The 20,198-nt window shown below is 33.4% G+C and overlaps 4 protein-coding genes and 1 pseudogene across 4 annotated transcripts in view; 3 read left to right on the top strand and 2 right to left on the bottom strand.

The window, feature by feature from the left end:
• The first annotated feature begins 720 nt into the window (after positions 1-720).
• LOC18046784 (UDP-N-acetylglucosamine 1-carboxyvinyltransferase 2) lies at positions 721-4,085 on the top strand. The gene is given in 8 exon segments (XM_024188862.1): positions 721-831; positions 833-1,311; positions 2,338-2,408; positions 2,411-2,487; positions 2,612-2,896; positions 2,981-3,152; positions 3,646-3,724; positions 3,815-4,085. Coding segments are annotated over 8 exon segments (1,416 nt in total). The 5' UTR covers positions 721-777; the 3' UTR covers positions 4,014-4,085.
• Positions 4,086-5,058: 973 nt separating this feature from the next.
• LOC18050030 (agamous-like MADS-box protein AGL29) lies at positions 5,059-5,881 on the bottom strand. Its single transcript, XM_006442463.2, has one exon. It carries the CDS (start codon positions 5,810-5,812, stop codon positions 5,294-5,296), a length of 519 nt encoding a protein of 172 aa, XP_006442526.1. The 5' UTR covers positions 5,813-5,881; the 3' UTR covers positions 5,059-5,293.
• A 5,645-nt stretch (positions 5,882-11,526) lies between these two features.
• LOC18050029 (ubiquitin-conjugating enzyme E2 36) lies at positions 11,527-15,712 on the top strand. The gene is made up of 8 exons (XM_006442459.2): positions 11,527-11,881; positions 12,192-12,219; positions 12,326-12,412; positions 13,880-13,938; positions 14,777-14,818; positions 14,924-14,997; positions 15,198-15,295; positions 15,420-15,712. Exons 1-8 carry the CDS (start codon positions 11,846-11,848, stop codon positions 15,455-15,457), a joined length of 462 nt encoding a protein of 153 aa, XP_006442522.1. The 5' UTR covers positions 11,527-11,845; the 3' UTR covers positions 15,458-15,712.
• Positions 15,713-16,532: 820 nt separating this feature from the next.
• On the top strand, positions 16,533-18,001 carry LOC112100070 (annotated as a pseudogene).
• Positions 18,002-18,279: 278 nt separating this feature from the next.
• LOC18050026 (dol-P-Man:Man(6)GlcNAc(2)-PP-Dol alpha-1,2-mannosyltransferase) overlaps positions 18,280-20,198 on the bottom strand; it is a 5,858-nt gene continuing 3,939 nt past the window's right edge. Inside the window, exons 7-10 of the mRNA XM_006442453.2 lie at positions 20,109-20,198; positions 19,144-19,340; positions 18,936-19,025; positions 18,280-18,830 (exon numbers count right to left, since the gene is read on the bottom strand). Of these exons, the coding sequence (XP_006442516.2) occupies positions 18,699-18,830; positions 18,936-19,025; positions 19,144-19,340; positions 20,109-20,198 (509 nt within the window). The 3' untranslated portion in view covers positions 18,280-18,698. The remainder of the gene's footprint in view (positions 18,831-18,935; positions 19,026-19,143; positions 19,341-20,108) is intronic.

The raw sequence follows: 20,198 nt of genomic DNA, 5'->3' as shown, positions 1-20,198 counted from the left end.
AGAATCCACCTAAAGTTACATTTTGTTTCACTTTTCCACTTCCGTTTGGAATCCGTTAAGAAAACTAACGGAAACTTAAAAAATTGACCATTTTCCCCTCAAATAGAAAATTATAATTTCACCTTAAAAATTACCAAAAATAATCCGATTAAATCTAATTATTTTCCCCATCGGTCAATAAAGAAATTAATTCCACAATCATCAAATGCAGGTTGTTTTAAAAAATATGTCTGTAATTAGAATGCCAAATTATAACAGTAGTATTAAAAATAGCCAAATCTCGTAAATCATCAATTGAATTTAAGATAAATAGAGTTTTATTATTCATTGAGTTATAATCTCTAGTAGTTAAGATTTTTTGTACTTCATTAATGTACCAATAATGATATTCATCATTAAATCTGATTATTTTTTGCTTTTTTAGGGTGAAATTGTAATTTTCACTTTGGGGGTAAAATAGTCATTTTTTTAAGTTTCTGTTAGTTTTCTTAACAGATTCCAAACGGAAGTGGAAAAGTGAAACAAAATGTAACTTTAGGTAGATTCTAGCCAAAAAATGAAGGAATTGTGTATTTTTAAAAAAATATTAAAAAAACGGCTGGACGGTGGGTATTTTTCTTAAATAAAAAAAAATTTACTTTTTAATTTAATAAAATAATACTATTAATTCACGTACAAATTTTCACACAACACAAAAAATGTGGGTGAAGGCGGTAAAGCGGGAATTTGGTCAAGTGTTTGTTAAACACCGTTGCTTTTCTCTCTGTTCGACAAGAAATGGCGACCTCTTTGTGTTATGCAAAACCCCTTCAACTATTCTCTCTTCAATTCCCCACAAACCCAAAAGCCCCAAATCCGAACCCAAACAACCCAGATCCGGGAAGCAGAAACTCTTACCATCACCGGACCCACACAACTTTCGGGCCATGTTCCCATTTCGGGGTCCAAGAACTCTTCTCTCTGTCTCCTCGCCGCTACTCTTTTATGTTCAAACTCTTGTCTACTCCACAATGTGCCCACAGGCCTGTCTGACACCAAAACAATGCTTTCAATTTTACGCTTGTTAGGCGCCAAGATTGAGTTTAACGAGAGGAATAAGGAAATTTTGGTTAACACTGATGGTGTTGGGCGTGCTGAGCCATGTTTGGGGGAAATGAGGAAAATTCGAGGTGGGTTCTTTGTTATCGGGCCGCTGCTGGCCCGGTTCGGTGAAGCTGTTGTGGGTTTACCTGGTGGGTGTGATATTGGGGAGAGACCTGTAGATTTGTACGTTCGTGGGCTGAGAGCTCTTGGGGCTGCTGTTGAGATAAGTTATGCTTTTTTTTTTTTTAATTTTAATTGCGTTATGTTTTCATTGAAAATTGTCTTGATTGTTTTTATTGATTTTTCTTGGAATATAATTGGTCATCACATGTTTAGGTAAAGAAGCTAGTTTAAAGATATATTGTGTATTCAATAAGATTGATTCTATTTCGTTATTTTAAGCCGGTACCTTATTATTTTGAGGATCGGATTTTTTTCGTAATACTATTATGCAGAGAGCTGGTCAGTTTGAAGAAAGATGTCAGTATGATATCTAATACTTGTGAATATAGGAACTATTAGGTAATAGGATTCAAATGGGAAATGTAAGAAACTGTCTGGGGGTAATAAAAGTGAAAAATTTGAGATTGAAGAGCAATACTTGGTAGATAAATAAGAAAATGGTCTGTGTCATGAGGTTGATGATTATGTGAACTTTTCAACCTATTGAAGGATTCTAGCTTGACCTTAAGAGCTCTAGCATCACTGTCGTTACATTTTTTTTTTTTCCCCCTTGAATGGCTAGAACAGAACTGGGTTTTCTGGTGTGGCTGGGTAGCTTTTAAGATATTTCCTTGGCAGTTTCTGATTTGTGGGAACAGATTATGTAAGCCTACTTTATCTCACTCGAACACAGAAAATATGGCAGGGATTGCAAACTTTTGCATAATCACTAGTGATGACACCGGGCTTCAGAGGTTTTTTTAGGGATCATCCTCTTTCGTTGGTTACAAAAAACATAGATATTGTTATAGTTAATGAGCTGGGCAACTTATTGACATAATTCTACTTTGTGAAGATCGGTCACCAATTAGATCACAGCTCAAGTTGACTAGATCTTTGGCAAAGCATTTAAGGTGTTCTTTTCTGCTTTTCTGCCAATTCTAAGTCGAGACTCTGCAATCAGGCAAGAAAAAGTAGGGTATGGCAAGAACTTTAACTGTTGATGTGCGTGTGTGTGTGACTGTCTGGAGTTACCACCAGACTGAATATGTAAAGAATTGGCTGAAATTAGTAAATTCTTCAAAATTACAGAGATGGAAGAGTGCTGGCACATTCTGCAAATGGCAAGGGATTGGTTGGGGGCAGTTTCCACCTTGATTTCCCAGTGTTGGGGCAACTGAAACTCTTATGATGGCAGCTTCTATGGCCGACGGAGTAACTGTGCTTTCAAATGCTGCCAAAGTATGATGTGATACATCTCACTGTGCCTTTTTTGTTTTTGAGAGAATTGGGGCAATTTAGTTTTCTCTTATGACAGAACCAATTGAATTATTTAAGTGGATTCTTCTCCCAAATTTCACCACAGGAACCAGAGGTGACTGATCTTGCTCGTTTTCTGAATGACAGTGGGGCATGTGTGTATGGAGCTGGGAGTGACAAGCTTTTGATTAAGGGAAAATGCCAATTGCGCGGCTGTGAATGTAATATGCCACCAGATCGAATTGAAGCAGGCACCTTTTTGCTTGCTGCTGCAATTACTCGCTCACTCATCTCGATATCACCTGTCACTCCTTCTCACTTATCATGTCTGATAGACAAACTAAAAATTGCTGGTTGTAAAATTACAAGGGGTAACAATGACACGTTGGAGGTAAGGGTAATTCCTCATTATTCTGTTCTTCACTTTTTGCCAACTTCCAGCTGCTTGAGGCATTATAAATGATTGGCATTCCAGGTTTCAGCAATTCCTGAGAATGTTTGTGAAAATTTGCGAGGTTTCAATGTCAGAACAAGTCCATTTCCTGGTTTTCCTACAGATCTCCAACCTCCAACAATGGCACTACTCACCACATGTAGTGGTTCAAGTATAGTGGAGGAATCTGTGTTTGACAGACGCTTGGGCCATGGTATTGCTATTGACCAATAATTATTTCCATCTCAACATTTTCTGTATTTATATTTCATCTTTATTACCGGAACGATTTCCCCAACAGAGTACATTCTGTTCAGAGTGTATTTTTTTGAGAATGTTCTTCATTTTGCTCGGAGGCTTTGAAAATAAGCTCATTGGTTTATTTCAAAAGCAGATTTCTTTCAAGCAGCATGATCCGTTAAAATATCTCTTATTGGTTTTGTGTATATGTGTTTCTGTCTTCATGCTTTGATGATAAATTGTGGAATCACACTGCGATTACACTGTTTGGTGGTGATCTTAAATTCTTCCAAAAGCTGGCACCTAATGTTCGGCAAAAGCTGAAACTGGAAAACAACGTTTTTATTTTCAAAGTACCCTCCACGTCTGCTTCCTTTTTGCTTGGCCACAAGCAGATTGTGGTGTTTTTGTTTCATTACCTGTACTAACTGTATATATGTCTAATTTTTATCCTCATATTTGAACAGTCAGAGAATTGCAAAAGCTTGGAGCAAAAATTCAGGTCTGTGGGAGCACTGCACTAGTTTTTGGGAGAGAGACACGAAGGAACACTGCTTTCCATAGTGTGATTTTAGATTTTATGATTTTCATAAAATCAAATTTGATTTTGCTAATTCCTTTAAATTCTATCATCAGTGCCCTGCACGGTTCTCGGCTTCGTGCAGCTGACCTGGGAGGTGGGGTTTCGCTGGTATTAGCTGGATTGGTAGCAGAAGGAACTACTGAGATCAGTGGCATTGGTCATATTGGCCGTGGTTATGAGAATTTAGACACCAAGCTTCAGTTTCTAGGAGCTGATATCAAAAGATCGATACCCATGGCCTCTCAGCTATGACAATTATGATATCTTCTTAAACGAGGAATAGGTTCCCATAACATGGCATTGTCAATTGGGGGAGTTCATTTATTTGCATTACCCACTAATGCATTATAGCTTTTATTCATTTAGTCATTCTCTCACCCTCTCTTCTTTACTGTTTTTGTCACATTTTCTGTGACTTCTAATTACGGATTAGAAAGAACAGAGTATGAACAGAGTATAAACGTCATACGCAAGAAAAATTGGTAAAATGATAACTAATTGAACAAAATTGGCAAAACTTCTCATTAAAATTAATGATGGTTAATTAATTAAAGTTATCGATTGGGCCCTAAACCCACGAATGATTACAATCAATTAGAAAATTTGTAACAAAAAAAATATATTCATTTTGGAAGCCCTAAAAATTGATTGGTTTTCTCCAATATTTCTTAAGTAAAAGAAATCATTTTAAGAACTATTTATTTATTTTTCATTCATTTTTATGGATATTGGTAAGTGAAATTTACATGAGTGATAAAATCTTACAAATTTAATTATCATACTAAAATTTTTAATTATGTAGTAAAAATATTTTAATTTACTAATGATAATAAAGTGTTAGTTTATGAATTTGTAAAATTATTTTTGTTTGTTTGAGCAATAAATTTTATATTTTTGGTTGAGTTTTTATCCTAAAATAAAAGGGGTAAATTTAATTACACACTTAAATAAATTTAATTGAGTTTTTGACCTGAAAATCGTGATTTCCATAAGCATTAATGCAACTGAAAATTTGTAAGTGTGGGACTAATTTGTGAAAATTTAAAAATTTTTAACTTTTTTATTTTTATAACAAATTACAAGACTCTAAAAGACAAAAAAGGGGCACCAAACCCCTGTTGCAAAATAATTTTGCCCATATATAAAACTAATAAATTAAAATAATATGTTTGTACTTTAAGTTCGAAACTTAAATTTCTTTTACCTCAAAAATAATTCTAATAATAAATAGCTTGTTATTTGTTTCTTTCGCTTGCGAGTTTTGGCCACGGAGATGCCCAAGGCCGATAATAAGCAAAAGACACTACTGCTGCCAGATTGTGAGCCAGTGCTTGTGAAAGGGTTTGGTACTTTTGCAATTTGTAAGCAAAATAAAAAAAATAAAAAAAAAATATTTTGTAAACCCTAAAAATCTCCTAATGTAAACTATATATACCCAACGGAAGAAAAAATAAAAAAAATCGAATCTTGATCAACCATCAGTTGATCGAAGCAAAACCCTAATTTAATTATTGTCCAGCATCAAAATTGAATCAACAATTGAGCAAAGAAGTGACGAATTCGTCCTCTTCAATATGCTTAAGTCTCTCCAAAACCTTCACTCTCACTTCCTCCAACTCCGCCTTCACCGCCGACAAATCCTCCGCACTCCGGCACCGTTTGATCTTGTCTTCCAGAGCCATCAAGAATCCGCGGCACACATCGGCTTCATTGTGATGGTTCTGGAGGACAAGATGAAACGGTGTCGGAGTGCGGCACACATCGGCTTCATTGTGATGGGCACCCACTTGGCTACTGCTGCTTGCGCCGCCGTTAACGCTCAAGAATTTGTCAATAACGGCGTCAAATGAAGGTGACCCATGAACGTACGGGTTGCCGGCCGGTGAGAAAACAAGAACGGCGATCTGAGAGCCGGTGATGTTAGCGTATTCTTGGGCTTTTTTGAAAAGGCCTTGTCGTCGTTTTGAGAAAGTAACCATTCTCGCTTTTTGCTTCTCTATTTTCTTGATTTCGATTTTCAATTTTCCCTTTCCTGTCGGCGCCATTTTCATCGAAATTCAAAAGAGAGTTGCGTGCGTAAACGAGAGAGAGAGAGAGAGAGAGAGAGAGAGAGCGAGAGAGAGCTGAGAGTCGGTGATCATTTTAGCGCGTCCCCGTTATATATATAGGGAGAGAGAGAGTGAGAGAGTTGAACGTTAGGATGTATAGGTTGGTAATTACCCTAAACTCCCTGTTGTATACTGAAATTCTAAAATATTAAATGTTTTAAAATTTTAACAACAAATTCGGATTGTTTCAAATTTATAAATAATTAATAAATAGGTAGACTATCTCATGTTAAAAAAATTGACATAAAACTAATTACTAATATCTAACTCTTTATTTTTTTAATTTAAGAAGTGAGATAATTAATGACTTCACATTAATATTCAATTAATAAATTAGCTTCAAATAAAACTAGCATGATATTACTAAAATAAAATATTAAATAAACAATTATAAAAACCGTGTATTTTATTTTTTTTTCCTTACATTTTGGTCGCTATTTTAAAATATATGCAAACTGGACTTTAAATAAAAAAGTAAGTGCAATGTAATTGAATTTCAAAGTTATTAGTTATTCAAAAATATTTAAATTTAAGGGTGTGTTTGGTATCACTTTTAGTTTGGTAGTGCGTTTTTGAACTATGAACATAAAATGCAAAAATTAAAAAGTTTTTGTTTTTCACTTTTTCTTCATAAAGATGGAGAACGGCAAATTATTTTGTTTTCTGCCATTATGGGTCCCACACCCATAATGTAATAATTACAACTAAAATTTGGTAGGTCTCATGTCTTTATTAGATTAATAATTTATTATAATATAATAAATCTGTAGTAAAAAAATGCTACGTATGCATTTAAAAGTTATTTATTAGACACTATTTCATATGTATAACTATATTATTATTAAAAAATAAATTTTACTTAATTAATATAAATAAATATACAATCAATAAATAAAGTTTTAAAATTATCATAAATCATTAACTATAAATTTAATTTCTTTAAAAAATTAGGAAATTTACAAAATAAATAGAAGGTATTTTTCTTAAAATTTGACTAAATTTTAATTTTAAAAACGTATTAAAATTAGGTACATATATTATTTAAAAACAAACTGAACCGAACCAAATGCTCACTCATACATGTCTAGAAATAATCTCCCAGCCCACATTTTATCCCAAAGAAGTATCAATACATCCTAAAAGAAATTTGTGTAATAATAGACTTCCTTCTAGATTTAGAAATAAACACAAAACACATATTTCATGTGTTGTGTGATCATAGACCTCATTCTATGTCTAGAAATAATTGCACAACAAACATTTTGAAATTTCACCTGAAATGCAACATTTATTTTTTGATTGGTGAGATAATATACTTAATAGTTAATACTTTTTTAGTCTCTATATTTTAATTTCAAAGCTCATTTAGTTTCTATATTTTAAAAATACCTAAAGAACCCTACTCTTAAGTATATTATGTTCCTGCACTTAATTGTTCTTTCCTTTTATAATAGTACTCTTGCTGCAATATTTTGGGATATTAATGAAAAAAATGTTAATTGATCAAATAAAGTAAATTTTATATTATTTTAAATTTTAATAGCCTTAAAAATAAAATAAAAATTAATGTAAATTTTATGTTATTATTTATGTAAATTTTATGTTATTATTTTACTTTTATGATTAATTTGGTAAATTAAAATTTTATATACAATTATATGTAAGATTCTTGCAAGGATATTGACATTACTTTAAGCTAGCTTATATTAATTTATTTATAAATAATTATTAGTAAGATTATTGCAAAGGTAAAAAAATATATTAGTTCTTCTATATTGATATTCATTGGTTAATTTACTAATAAATAATTATGAGTTAATTTACTAACTACATTTTTTACAGATAAATTAATTAATGTCCATAATATTGTTATGGGATATTATTGTAAAAGTAAAGAAAGAGTAAGCACAACAATGTAACATATTTAATAATAGGGTTATATTGAGATAGTTTTTAAAGCATAGGAATTAAACAAATAATTAACTCAACATACATGAACTAAAAAAGCATTTTCACCCCCACAAACTCAAAACCCACAAATCTCAACTAGGGTTGGTAATTTAAGGGTTTGCCCATGTTATTGTCATTAGGTTGAGGTCCTCTAAAAGCCCATCCAAGTTTGGACGGGCCAAATTTGGGTTGGGCCTGAGCAAGTCTGGCCGAGCTTGGGCTTCCATGAATTTTTAAATTAATTTTTTAATAAAACTAAAAGAACTTAAATTGGAGATGATTATCCAATATATATTAAACTAATGGTCCAATAGACAAAAATATTAGCAATACAACATAATAAATCATAAATACTAATATTAAAAACAAACTAGTCCAATATTTACAACCACCATTTGTTTTTTCCTTTTTTGCCACTCCGTGTTTTTCTTGAACATTTTCTATCTCCGCGATCGAATTCAGAGGTAAATTAGAAGATTCAGAAGCATTTTCCATTATCATCATATACAAATTTAAAATTCACATCATAAGACAAGTTAACAATTTAGTAATAATAAGTTAACAGTAATTGAGAAGTATACAAAAAAAAAATGGAAATAATAGCAATCTACAAATTCTGGATATTTATATTTGCACAACAACAATTACACAACTAATCCCCACTGTATGAAGATATGTAAAAACTTCTATGTACATTACCACATTCAAATTGATGAATTAAAAACAGAAGCTGAAAAAATGGGACGCATCATAATAGACAATAAAAAAAAAAGAAATACCATCACAAGTCTGCAACTAAGAGGAGATCTCAAGCTATTATGAAGAAAACATTTTAAAGTGCTAAAAAACTAATTTAAAACATTTTAAAACCTTAGTTGATGTGTCCCATTTTAAAACTTCTATCTAAAACCAATAATATGTATGTATGTATGTATGTATGATTAAGACATTTTGATGTAGGACGTTATTTTAAGATTTTAGAATTTTTGTTATTTTAGGATTTTGTACTTTAATTAAAGTCAATTATGGTATGTCTCTTAATCTTTTATTTCTATTACAATTGTGATTTAGTTTTCATTTTTAAGTTAACTTAGGGAAGTAGGTTTTCTCTATTATAAATAAAGAGGTCTTGTTATTATTTTCATAACTTCAATTTCAATTATTCAATAAAACCCTTTTATAATTCCCATTGGGATTATCCATAAAAAACTCTCTTGTAGAATCATTTGGATTAGAGCATCTGTAACATCTCACATCACTAGTGATAGAGTTTCTGAACTAATTTATAAGTATTGGGCTCTTTTAACTAAGTAGACGTGTTTCGGGTTGCGAAACCCAATAACAAAACCGCGATGGGCTGGGTGCCTAGAGTAGATAATATCTACTTGGTTGTTGGGCCTGACCTATTACAACGTCAGCTAATCCTGCCTAATAGGTTATTAAAAAATTCCGATTGAGTCGTTTGCCTTAAAACGAGATCTAATCATATTTCAATTAGAGTGTAAGCTAATCAATTTGGCTTAGTCCAATACTAGAACGATGTCTAGTGTTATCTATCCTATCAATTCTGCTTTCGCTATGCTCGCTCCATTACATTCTCATTTTAATAAAGTAAGATGCTATTAACAAATAAAAGAACACATATTTCAATGCACTAAGAGACAAAAAATATAGTTTCTAATATATTGAAATATGTTAGTTTCTAATATATTGAAATATGTATTTAATATATTTTAATTGCATCTTCACTTTAATATAATGATGATGTTTTTATAAGACAAGAACTATATAATTAAGGATCCCTGACCATATTAAAATTAAAAATCTATTAAAAAATAAAAAGTAATAAATTTTAATGTATTACATGATAAAATATATTGTATCAGCACCTATATTTTTTTATCTATTAACTCAATGGTCAGGAATGGTTGATTGAAAAATGATATATATCTTATTCCATATTTGTTGTAATGGCCCTTATTCCATACACGAAGTCACGAATGATGATGTGAATAATCTATTCTCGTATTATTTGATTCAAGTGGCCATGTGGGCCAAAAGCTCACCAAACCAAGCCAGTGATTTCTAGCGTTACAACAACGCCATCTCGTTACCTCATTTGCAAACAATTATTGAAAGTAAATCCTTTGCATGATGAATCTCTCCCATTGTCAACTCGTAAAGAATTAGCAACTTGCTTGTTTGTAATATAATAAATCTAAATAGCATAATGGCCTTTTCATAAATCTTTTAATACATAAATGAGTGATGATACAATTATAAATTTTTGTACAAATTTATTTTGTACAAATTAATATGACATTAATTCATTAGTTGAATGAAAATATAAAATAATAAAAATAAATCATGTGAGACAACATATATTTAATTGAACTAATGAATTAATGACACATCAGTTTGTACAAAATAAATTTATATAAGAGTTTATGGCTATATCATTACTCATTGCAATTATATGAAATTGGTGTGAGTGAATGAGTCTTTAAAACTAAATATAGAAATAAATGAATATATTTTATTAAGGTAAATGTTCTTTTATTCCCTACAAATATGCATATCTAAAAGTTGATAATAGTAGTATGATCTTTAAAGTTAATAATTTGAAACAAAAGAGAGCAGAGATGAAAAATTATCAAACAATTACTAAGTAAAATCATCTTAATTTTCAAAATACTTTATAACTATAGGTTAAAAGCCATGATTGTCGAACATACTCCTAAATAAAGCCAAAACGGAAAATCTTGTTCACAGTAACTTATTGTTAAAAAAGAGCAAAAAAAAGGGGGTAAAGGTAGAAAGATACTTTGGTTCCGTATAGAGTTGGTTTTTAACTTCTTGGTTCATGGTATATATATATATAGTTTTTATGTACTTTATATTGGTGGTAAAATTTGAACCAACTAATGAAAGGGTGACACATATATAATAAATTATTTTAGTTAAAAAAATCCGTGACAAGTTTAAAAAAATGGATACAAAACTTGAGAGCAATAAGATTAAAAAAAAATGAGGTGAAATGGTGTGAGCCATTCTAATATCCGAAAAAAAAATCAAAGGATGTCTCCTCCTTGTTGCATAAGTATTGTCATATGTCAAATAGGGACTATCGTAATATTGATAAGACTTGCACAAATATTTGCCATGTCAAAGTGGGAAGATCTCCCCATTGGGTCAACTCTCAGCTTGAAAAACCTCACAAATAACCATTCCAAAGGATTATACGGGGAAACCACCCGCCAAGAAGTTCATATACCATATGCACTTATAAGATAGCCTAAAAGGATAATCAAATGATTTAAATAGAATCTCCAATTGAGAAAATGAAATGTGTCAAACCCAACTCAGAAAAACCCAAGATATTTGAATTTCATCCTAATATTAATAAAAAGCTCCCAGTTGAGGAGAATAACATCCAACCATGCCTTGCCACATTTCCTAGAGGACTAAAGACTGATTAGGGGCACTTTATTGTATAGGGCTAAGTCCATCTCATCACAACTCACAAGGAGGTCTCCCTTCACTTTTTCAACTTTTGTTTATGCATATTTTTTGGGGTTTTCATTGAAGCTCAATCTTCTTTCCACTATTTACTGGCTCGACTACCGGAATGTTGTTGTTGATGATGTCTCTAATGGCTACCCTTCTTTTTATAGGGGCTCTAGATAGTCTTTCTTCCTAAGTTCTTCCTGAAAAAATCAGAGGAATCATTTGCAATGACAATTTTGGAAGATAATAGTTTAATCCAAATGGGAGTGGTGGAGATCTAGGAGGGACAAAAATGTAAAATCAACTTCCCAAAAAAGACTAGTATTGTTTTCGCATAAATAAATAATTAAAATTAAAATTAAGTTAAAAAAAAAAACAAAAAAACAACTTTGATCCATCATTTCACTTAAACTTGTTCTTGTATTCTATTTGCTATTCTGTTAGACTTAGAAAACCCTATCAGCGTTCTTTCTCTGCAACAACAAGAAGGTTAAAAAACAAAAAAAATCGATCTTGGAAATGGCGAACAGTAATCTCCCTCGACGTATCATCAAGGTTTTCCCTCTTTCTCTTCAGTTCTCGATTACCCTTCCAAATTTTCAGATCGGTTGGTTTGTGAAACAAGAATTCCAATTTGTTATTTTTCGACAATTTTGGTGAAGGGAGTAATAGTTGTTTTGTGTGTTAGATGCTCAAATTTTGTTGTAAAGGGTTTATCGGGTGATGGGTTTTGATTGCTTTGCTCATTTGATCGTTCAGTCGAAGAATCTTTAGCTTAATTAAGAGCTTTGGCGACAATAAAATAGAGAAATTGGTTTTTTTCTTTTTAATTTATTTGATTTTTTTTCTTTGTTGATCCAAGCAGGAAACACAGCGTCTCCTCAGTGAACCAGGTAAGTACTTTTTTATTTAGATTTTGAAAATTTGTGTTTCGTTGCCGTTCAGCTGTGAAATTTGGGTCTTTTATGTGTTCGTTAATTGTATGGTTTGTGGATACAGCACCAGGAATAAGTGCATCTCCCTCGGAAGATAATATGCGATACTTTAATGTGATGATCCTTGGTCCGACGCAATCTCCATATGAAGGTAAATTGCCGTGTGAATTTGGATTATGTTAAGACGTTTTGTTGTTGTTTTGGTTTGTTGCTTTTTGTTTGTGATGTTAGAAATGTTTAGTGGAAGACCATTTTAGTTTCAGAGGTTTGTTCATGGTGACATGTTTGTCTATACATTATATGTTAACAACCTTTTTAGACTTCATTGCTTCCAATTTGTTTCAGGCTGTTAGGTGAATAGTGCTCCTAAAAAAATTATGATAATTTTCATGCATTCGAGCTAGACTTATGGAAAAGTATGTATTTCTAGTAGACAGTTGTGCGACTCTTTTAGTGTACTGTGTTGTTTCAGTTCTCATGATTATATGCTTATATGGTTATTTGTTGCAAATGATGATGATTATTTATCTTCTCGTCGATTGTGGTAGATGTCGATACCAATTTGAGGTATATCCTTGGTACTGTGTTGTTTCAGTTCTCATGATTATATGCTTATATGGTTATTTGTTGCAAATGATGATGATTATTTATCTTCTCGTCGATTGTGGTAGATGTCGATACCAATTTGAGGTATATCCTTGGTATCATACATCTTGTTGGCTGTGTGCTTACAAACTATTTAATATAAATGGTCCAGTTCTATTGGTAACTTCTTCTTATTAGACTGTAAAAAAATGGGTCTTCTCACCTTGTTGCCTATTGGTCTCTTCAATCACTACATTTTGAAAACGTGTGCCAGAGAAGGAATAACCATGCAACCATTTAAAGGTCCAAATTTCGTTATTCAACTAATATGTATGCATAAGGTGTGTTATGGTGCATTACCCTAAGTCAGGCATATATAGCCTCGGTTTCATGTTATTTCTTTGTCACAACTTTATTTAAGTTTGGAAGGGTAGAACATGGCCATCAGTGTAAATCAAAGGCCTCATGGGCTCAATGATGTACTTCATAATACTGCTTGTAATTGGTGTTTTTAATAGGAAAGAATGATCTTTTTTTCTTTTTTGGGTTTTCATATTAAGAGTGAAAAATATTACATTACAGGTGATAGGTATTAGGTGGGAATGAGAGGCTTAGTTTATCTATTAATTTCTTTTTCATGGCTTCTTTAGGTGAGTATTATGTTGTTAGATCTAGCCTTGTTTTTTACGGTAAAGCGGATATGGTTTTGAATTATTCCAAAAAGGGACCTGCCTATTATACAGGCGTCAAGAGACTATTGTTTTAAGTCTGTCTGGTTGAGACCAAAATAACAGATGTGAACGAAAAAATATTCACTTCATCCATCTGGCCACCAAATAACCCATCTGTTTTGTTTGCAAATATTTGCTAAAGCAAAGATACCCAATCTTTTAGTTTGTTCGGATTTTGTCAATTTCAATGTGTTGTTTGGAATTATGAGCTCTGGTTTACTTGTTTCTCTTTCGTTTCTACTTGTTCACTAATATATTTGTTCTCCAGAATAATATGTCCTGGCTTTCCATTGTTTGTTTAGGAGGGGTGTTCAAATTGGAATTATTTTTGCCTGAAGAATATCCAATGGCTGCTCCAAAGGTATGTTTACTTGAATTTAGGGTATTTAATTTGCATGCTATCATCCTACAATTTTGAGTGGTTTCTTTTTTCTCTGTGCCCTAGCAATGTTTGATTCTGGTGTATCTCATGATGGTATTTGATTCATAGTACAAAAATTAAGAAGGAAAAATGAATTATTATATGATACAAGCTGAATTAGAAGCCAATCCCCCCCACACCCCCCCCCCCCCCCCCCCCCCGGGACACCCCCTCTCCCAGCCCCCCAATAAAAAATTAAAAAGCAAAAGGGAAGTTTTAAATGATGCTGGCTGACTGTTATGAATTTGAATCTAATGGCTCACTGATCATAATGTGACTAAATTTGTTGAAGAGTTACATCCATAGTAGTCTCTGGTGCTTCCAGGAGAACTGTCTATATAAACCTGGATATTCCCTTGCCTCAGGTGGTACAGGATGCTTAAAATATGGCAGGTGCTTGAACTGCTTATTTAATCTGAATAAACACTATTGTTATAATGGGCTCTGGCTGCTTAAAGTCCTTCACTAGAACATAGTTTGAAATTATTCTATTGGGACTGAATAGAATCAAAGGTGTTTGACGGGTCTAATGAAAATTGTTTCCCCTCAAAATGGCTTATGGTTAATGTGATCCATGTTTGATTCATTTTCTTGAGACATTTGCTTTATTTCCCTTACAACTATACCTAATTGTATGAATTCTGTTTATTATCTTCCTCTAAGAATATAATATCTGTTGTCTTTGTGATGCAACTACTCCAGGTTATACTATGTTTACCAATGAGAATCCAGTAACAATGCCTTTATTTTTAGTTTATGTCAATTTTCCTTGTCACAGGTCCGATTTCTTACCAAGATATATCATCCTAACATTGATAAGGTTGGTTGTTATATAGTTTGCCTGACCTTCTAGGCTGCATGTATTAATCTGCACAATTTGTGACTTCTGTTTCTTGCTTCTTATAAAATGGGATTTTAAATGCAGCTTGGAAGGATTTGTCTTGATATTCTGAAAGACAAGTGGAGTCCAGCTCTCCAGATTCGGACTGTACTGTTGAGGTACTGTGAGCTGTGATTTTATTGTTGGAGATTTCTATTGTTATGGACTTATTGGATTGCTACATCTCAGGGGAGAATACTTTTTGTTTTCAAGGGGAAGAACTTGAACAGTTTCAACAATGATTTTTCAGTTTATATTTTATGGAATTAAAATAATCATATATTGACTTGACATTATTGGGACAAATTTTTTCTATTAGCATTCAAGCACTTCTGAGTGCTCCTAACCCCGATGATCCTCTCTCCGAGAACATTGCCAAACACTGGAAAACAAATGAGGCCGAAGCAGTTGAAACAGGTATAATACTTGGACTTTCCTTAATCCCTACTTTGGTTGAGCTTATCATTTCAAAGTGTAAATCACTAAATACGCTCTGCCGATTCTTCTTGTTCACTGTGCTCGCTTTCATAATATCCTGCAGCGAAGGAATGGACACGTTTATATGCCAGTGGTGCTTGATGACATGGTGGAAAATATCACTTCATTCAAATAACAATTGTGCAATGTATGCTATTCACTGTCTGTTTAAAATGGAAAATTTGGAAGAATTGAATTGATGTTTGAACATTCGGAGTTTGACATTCTGAAAGCTTCCATCTTACCGCACATGTCAATTATTTTCTTCTTGTGGAAGCCATGTCTTTGAACTTGTATGATTAGATGATATACATTGTTTCTCAACTCTTAAATTTCGAAGCAATGTTTATTGTCTGCTATAGTAGTAATCTGGAAATACCGATTATTATCAGGAAACCTTGACTTCAGTTGGCATCAGTATGGGGAAAAAACTTGCGTTGAGCTAGGAGGGTCCAAAGGTTCGCTGCCATTGATATTTTTAGTATTAGATTTAGTGAGTTTCATACTGTTGGTCCCAGAATAGGATCCACAGAATTATTGGGCTATCCTTTGTTCTACCACTTCAGCATAGTTTCGCACAAGTAGTCTTGTGCTGTGTTTACTCTTGGGAGTTGAGGGATGAGAATGAAAAATAAGAATTATTGGCAGTGTTTATTTGTAAAAATATAAAGGAATGATAATGAAATTGGAGTGAGTTCTGCAAATTTAGGAATGAAAAATGTGAATATTTTTCTCATGGAGAGAGGTGTGAAAGAAAATGGAGGATGAGAAGAGAGTGAATTGGCATTTATACATTCGTAAAAGTTAAAAATACCTTTTTGACCAATAATAATAATAATTGTATTACTCAACTATAACATTAATAATAGTAGTAATAATTGTAATAATAATAATTATTGTTATTAATATTAACAATAATTATTTTGAAGAAGAAGAAGAATTAAAATAAATAATAACAATAATATGATTTAATAACTTGCAACAATCTATTTTGATGCCAAGATAAAATGAATTTATCAATGGTAATTTAGCTCATTTTCATTTTGATACGTACAATTTAAGTAAATAATTAATTTTAATTTTAATTTCTTATTCTAATTTTACCACATTTCAATTCAGTTAATTCTAATTTCAACGTATTCCAATTACTGATCGGTAAACCTCCATTAGTGTTAATACGTGCCAGTAAATTAATGCGAATACCCGCCAGATTGGCGCAAGGAACTGTGACATCCCCGATTGAAGAAAAGGGGACTATTAATGGGGTGGAATACAAAACCAAGACTGGTAAAAAGCTAACAGCATGTGCACCCTCACCCAAATAACAGTATGTGACGGCTGTTTTTCAAATTTGCGGCGCTTTCTCTTCAATTCTGAGGTGAAGGATGAACCTTAAGTCAGCAACTCTAGCATTATAAATTCTTTGGCAGTAGAGGCTAATACAAGAAGCTTATCATTTCTGCAGGTTGAAATCCCTTCTTGTTTTGTTGGTTTGGTCCTGGAGAACTGTCAGCTTCCATATAAAAACCATGGACATGTTATTCTGGCCAATCCTGCACCAATCTTGTTCTATCCAATCCGTAGCACTGAGATTCGCTGCTAGGTGGATGTACCAGGCCAAAAAGTACCATCCATTTCTAATGGTGAAATGACTCGTTATTTGAAAAAGTGGTGGCTTCCCAGGTATATATCATGTCCGCGATCGAGAAAGGAAACATCAGAACAATGAATAATAGAAGCATGCCAGCAGCTCCGTCTACGACTCCAGGTGCTCTTTTACTTGGTGACTCATTCAATATGCGGCATCCTTTAACAGGAGGAGGAATGACTGTGGCTTTGATGTTGTTGTACTAAGAGATCTTCTATGACCTCTCCGCGATCTCCATGATGCACCTGCCCTTTGCAAATATCTCAAATCCTTCTACACCCTGCACAAAATAAGCAGCATTCACAAACTTGCACATCTAATAGGTCTTATGCATTCTGGCTTGTAATATTTTACTCGCTAGACCGTGTGTGATCTTGCTTGAAACCAGTGGCATCTACGATAAACACATTGGCAGGTGCCCTTTTCAAGGTCTTCTGTGCATCATCCGATCCATCAAGAAATGAACTGTGACAAGCATGTTTTGACTACTTGAGCCTCGGAGGTCTTTTTACGAATGGACCAATAGCTCTACTATCTGGTCTAAATCCTCGTCCATTCAGCATGATAATCCATTTCTTTGCTGAGGCAGTCTTTGGAGTCGGACGCTAGTTACTTCCATTTCCTTCTCCCAAACGCATGCTGATTGGAGCCAGACTCATTTCAGTAAGTACCTCTGCTGCTTGTAAGCTACTAGTCAATAATCCATAATCAGTTTCTGCAATTTAAACCTAATATCGATTTCTGATACATGTTGCTTTCGTACATTTTCCAGGGCGCATCAGCAATAATGTTCCCCATAATAAAGGCTGGAGGAGTTGGAGAAATGTTCTTCCCAGCTAGCTTACAAAGATATTACAGAGCAGCTTCTATTAACTGTTGAAATTTAGAGGGCAGGATGAAGTGTTGTAGCAGCATAGCAGCCAAGTTTAACAGGGTTGTAATTATTTAACATATTAGTTGATTTTTTTTTTCTATTGTATTTCAAGGATTCTGCTTTGAAATTGGTATCCATATTAACTTGGAACATAGTCACAATACATTCTTTATATGATGTCAACTTCCTACTCATTTAACATCATTCTTATTTCTTTCTTCACCAGCAAACTTGCATGATGAAATTCAAAGCTGACGACGTTCGCTGTGAAACCAAAAATTGCACGTTCCCAATTGCATTTGCATTTGGAAATGGCATTAACTGCCCTCGAAAATGAGATTGGATAACCCAAATGATTACTATTGGCATTTTCTCTCATTATAGTTGTTATCACAGGGAAACTTTTTATTACCGCATTTCTTTATTTTAATTTATCAGACTGAATTACATGACTGCTGCATGTTCAAGGAATGAGAAAGTGCTAGAAAATGAAAAGTATATATGCGGCTAACGAAACCCTTTTCAATCCTATTATCAGAGTTTGTATCTGAAACATCAAAATCTCTTGATACGAGCAAAAAACTGAGGAACTACTGGTTATTTAGAACATACTACTACTTAATCAGAATGAAGCTAGTTGTAGTTGGAACATTGTCATCTCGTCAAGAAAACAGGTCAATGAGTCCATATTCTTCCAGTTTCTAGCCGAGTACAGGTCAATCACAAACAGGTCAATCACAAACAAATCACCAAGTTGCTGATATGAATCGTCCAATAACTCAAAACAATCAGAGTCGAGGAATCATTAGAATGACGTCCAATCAATTGCGTATTCGTCTAAACAGCTTGTACAATCCAAAGACATTCCTCTGCTGCCACAGGTATGGAATGAAAAATGATCGATAGAGGGGAGGTGAGAACTCCCTGTCAAGGTAAGGCAGTGCTGCAATAGGCTGAAATGCACATAATTTTAGAGTAATAATCAAGCAAGAAAAGGCGATATTTGAAGAAATATATGTAGAGAATGAGACAAAGATAAAGAAAGATACTAATTATACCTCCCACTTTGACAAGTCACTCCCACGCGAAGGGTAAGGTCGATTGAGCTGCAGCTCAACAAGGAAAGTACATGCTTCAACATCCTGGAGCTGCAATGTAGAAAGTCAGTTTAGTTACTTCACAAAAGAAAAGAAACAAGGGATGAAGGATACACAAGCAGAGAGCAGTATATATTTCGATTAGTCCAGCGGGGAGAGGTAATATTACAAATTGCTGGTCCGATGCCTTATTCTCATTGTTAAAATATGATGGTGCTGCTGAAGTCCCACCCAAGGTGGAATTAAATGGGAGGGGAAGAAGTCCCCGGAACCCATCATCAAGCCATCGAACTTCACCAACATAATTAGGAATGAAAAATGACGATGGGTATCGGTGCCACTCACTTCCAACACAAACTACAGAACCTGCATTTATGAAATTCAAAAAATAAGCTAAATGAGTATTTTCTATCACTAAGAATTGTTTGATGCCGGTTGTTTTTTTGCTAAGAAACAAGAGATTAAATAAAACTATAAGAAATATATACAAGGATTAGGAGGACTACAAATCCAGAAAATAAGGACGAGAGTCCCAATATAAACAAAACACTTAAAAACTGCAAAGATAAAGAGTATCCCAAAACCCAAAAACACTAGCTCTCCAAGATTGCAGTTGTTAAGATCACACTTTCCTACATATATATGTATGTCGATTGGAATCAGAAATATAGAGCAAACGATTTAGAGGATGAACAACGATGAGAGTCTACTCAAGGAATATAAATAAAATTTGACTAAATAAAATGAAACAATCAACAAAGTGTCATTGCCGTTTAAAGTCTATCTGTTTTCTGCTGCAAAAAATTATCCGTAAAAAGATACAAATTTGAAAAAGTTTCAAGTCGTTACTTCAATGCCACCATTGTGCAGCTTGAACAAAAGTTAGCATTGTCGTCAATAAAATGTCAGAGCCTTCTTACGTATAATGATATTTCCAAGCCCGTCTGCCCTCTACTTTTTCCAAACAAAGCACATAACAATAACAAGCCAACAATAATTTGAGAGTTTAACTAAAATATCAAGAGAGAGAGGCTTATCACAATACCCAACACTATTTCAATATATCTTTTCATCAGTAACTATCTCAACATTAATGCCTCACACAACCTAATAAAGCAAGATAATAGTTATTACCTGGTCCTGCATCGTCATGGTGCTGCAAGATCTTGTATACCTCGATAGGAGCAGCGTAGCCATTAACCAGCGAAAATGTTCGAGAATGGG

The sequence above is a fragment of the Citrus clementina genome, unplaced genomic scaffold (assembly GCF_000493195.1).
Source record: "Citrus clementina cultivar Clemenules unplaced genomic scaffold, Citrus_clementina_v1.0 scaffold_3, whole genome shotgun sequence".
In the NCBI taxonomy this organism is placed as follows: domain Eukaryota; kingdom Viridiplantae; phylum Streptophyta; class Magnoliopsida; order Sapindales; family Rutaceae; genus Citrus; species Citrus x clementina.
This window is presented reverse-complemented; position numbering and strand designations above follow the sequence as displayed.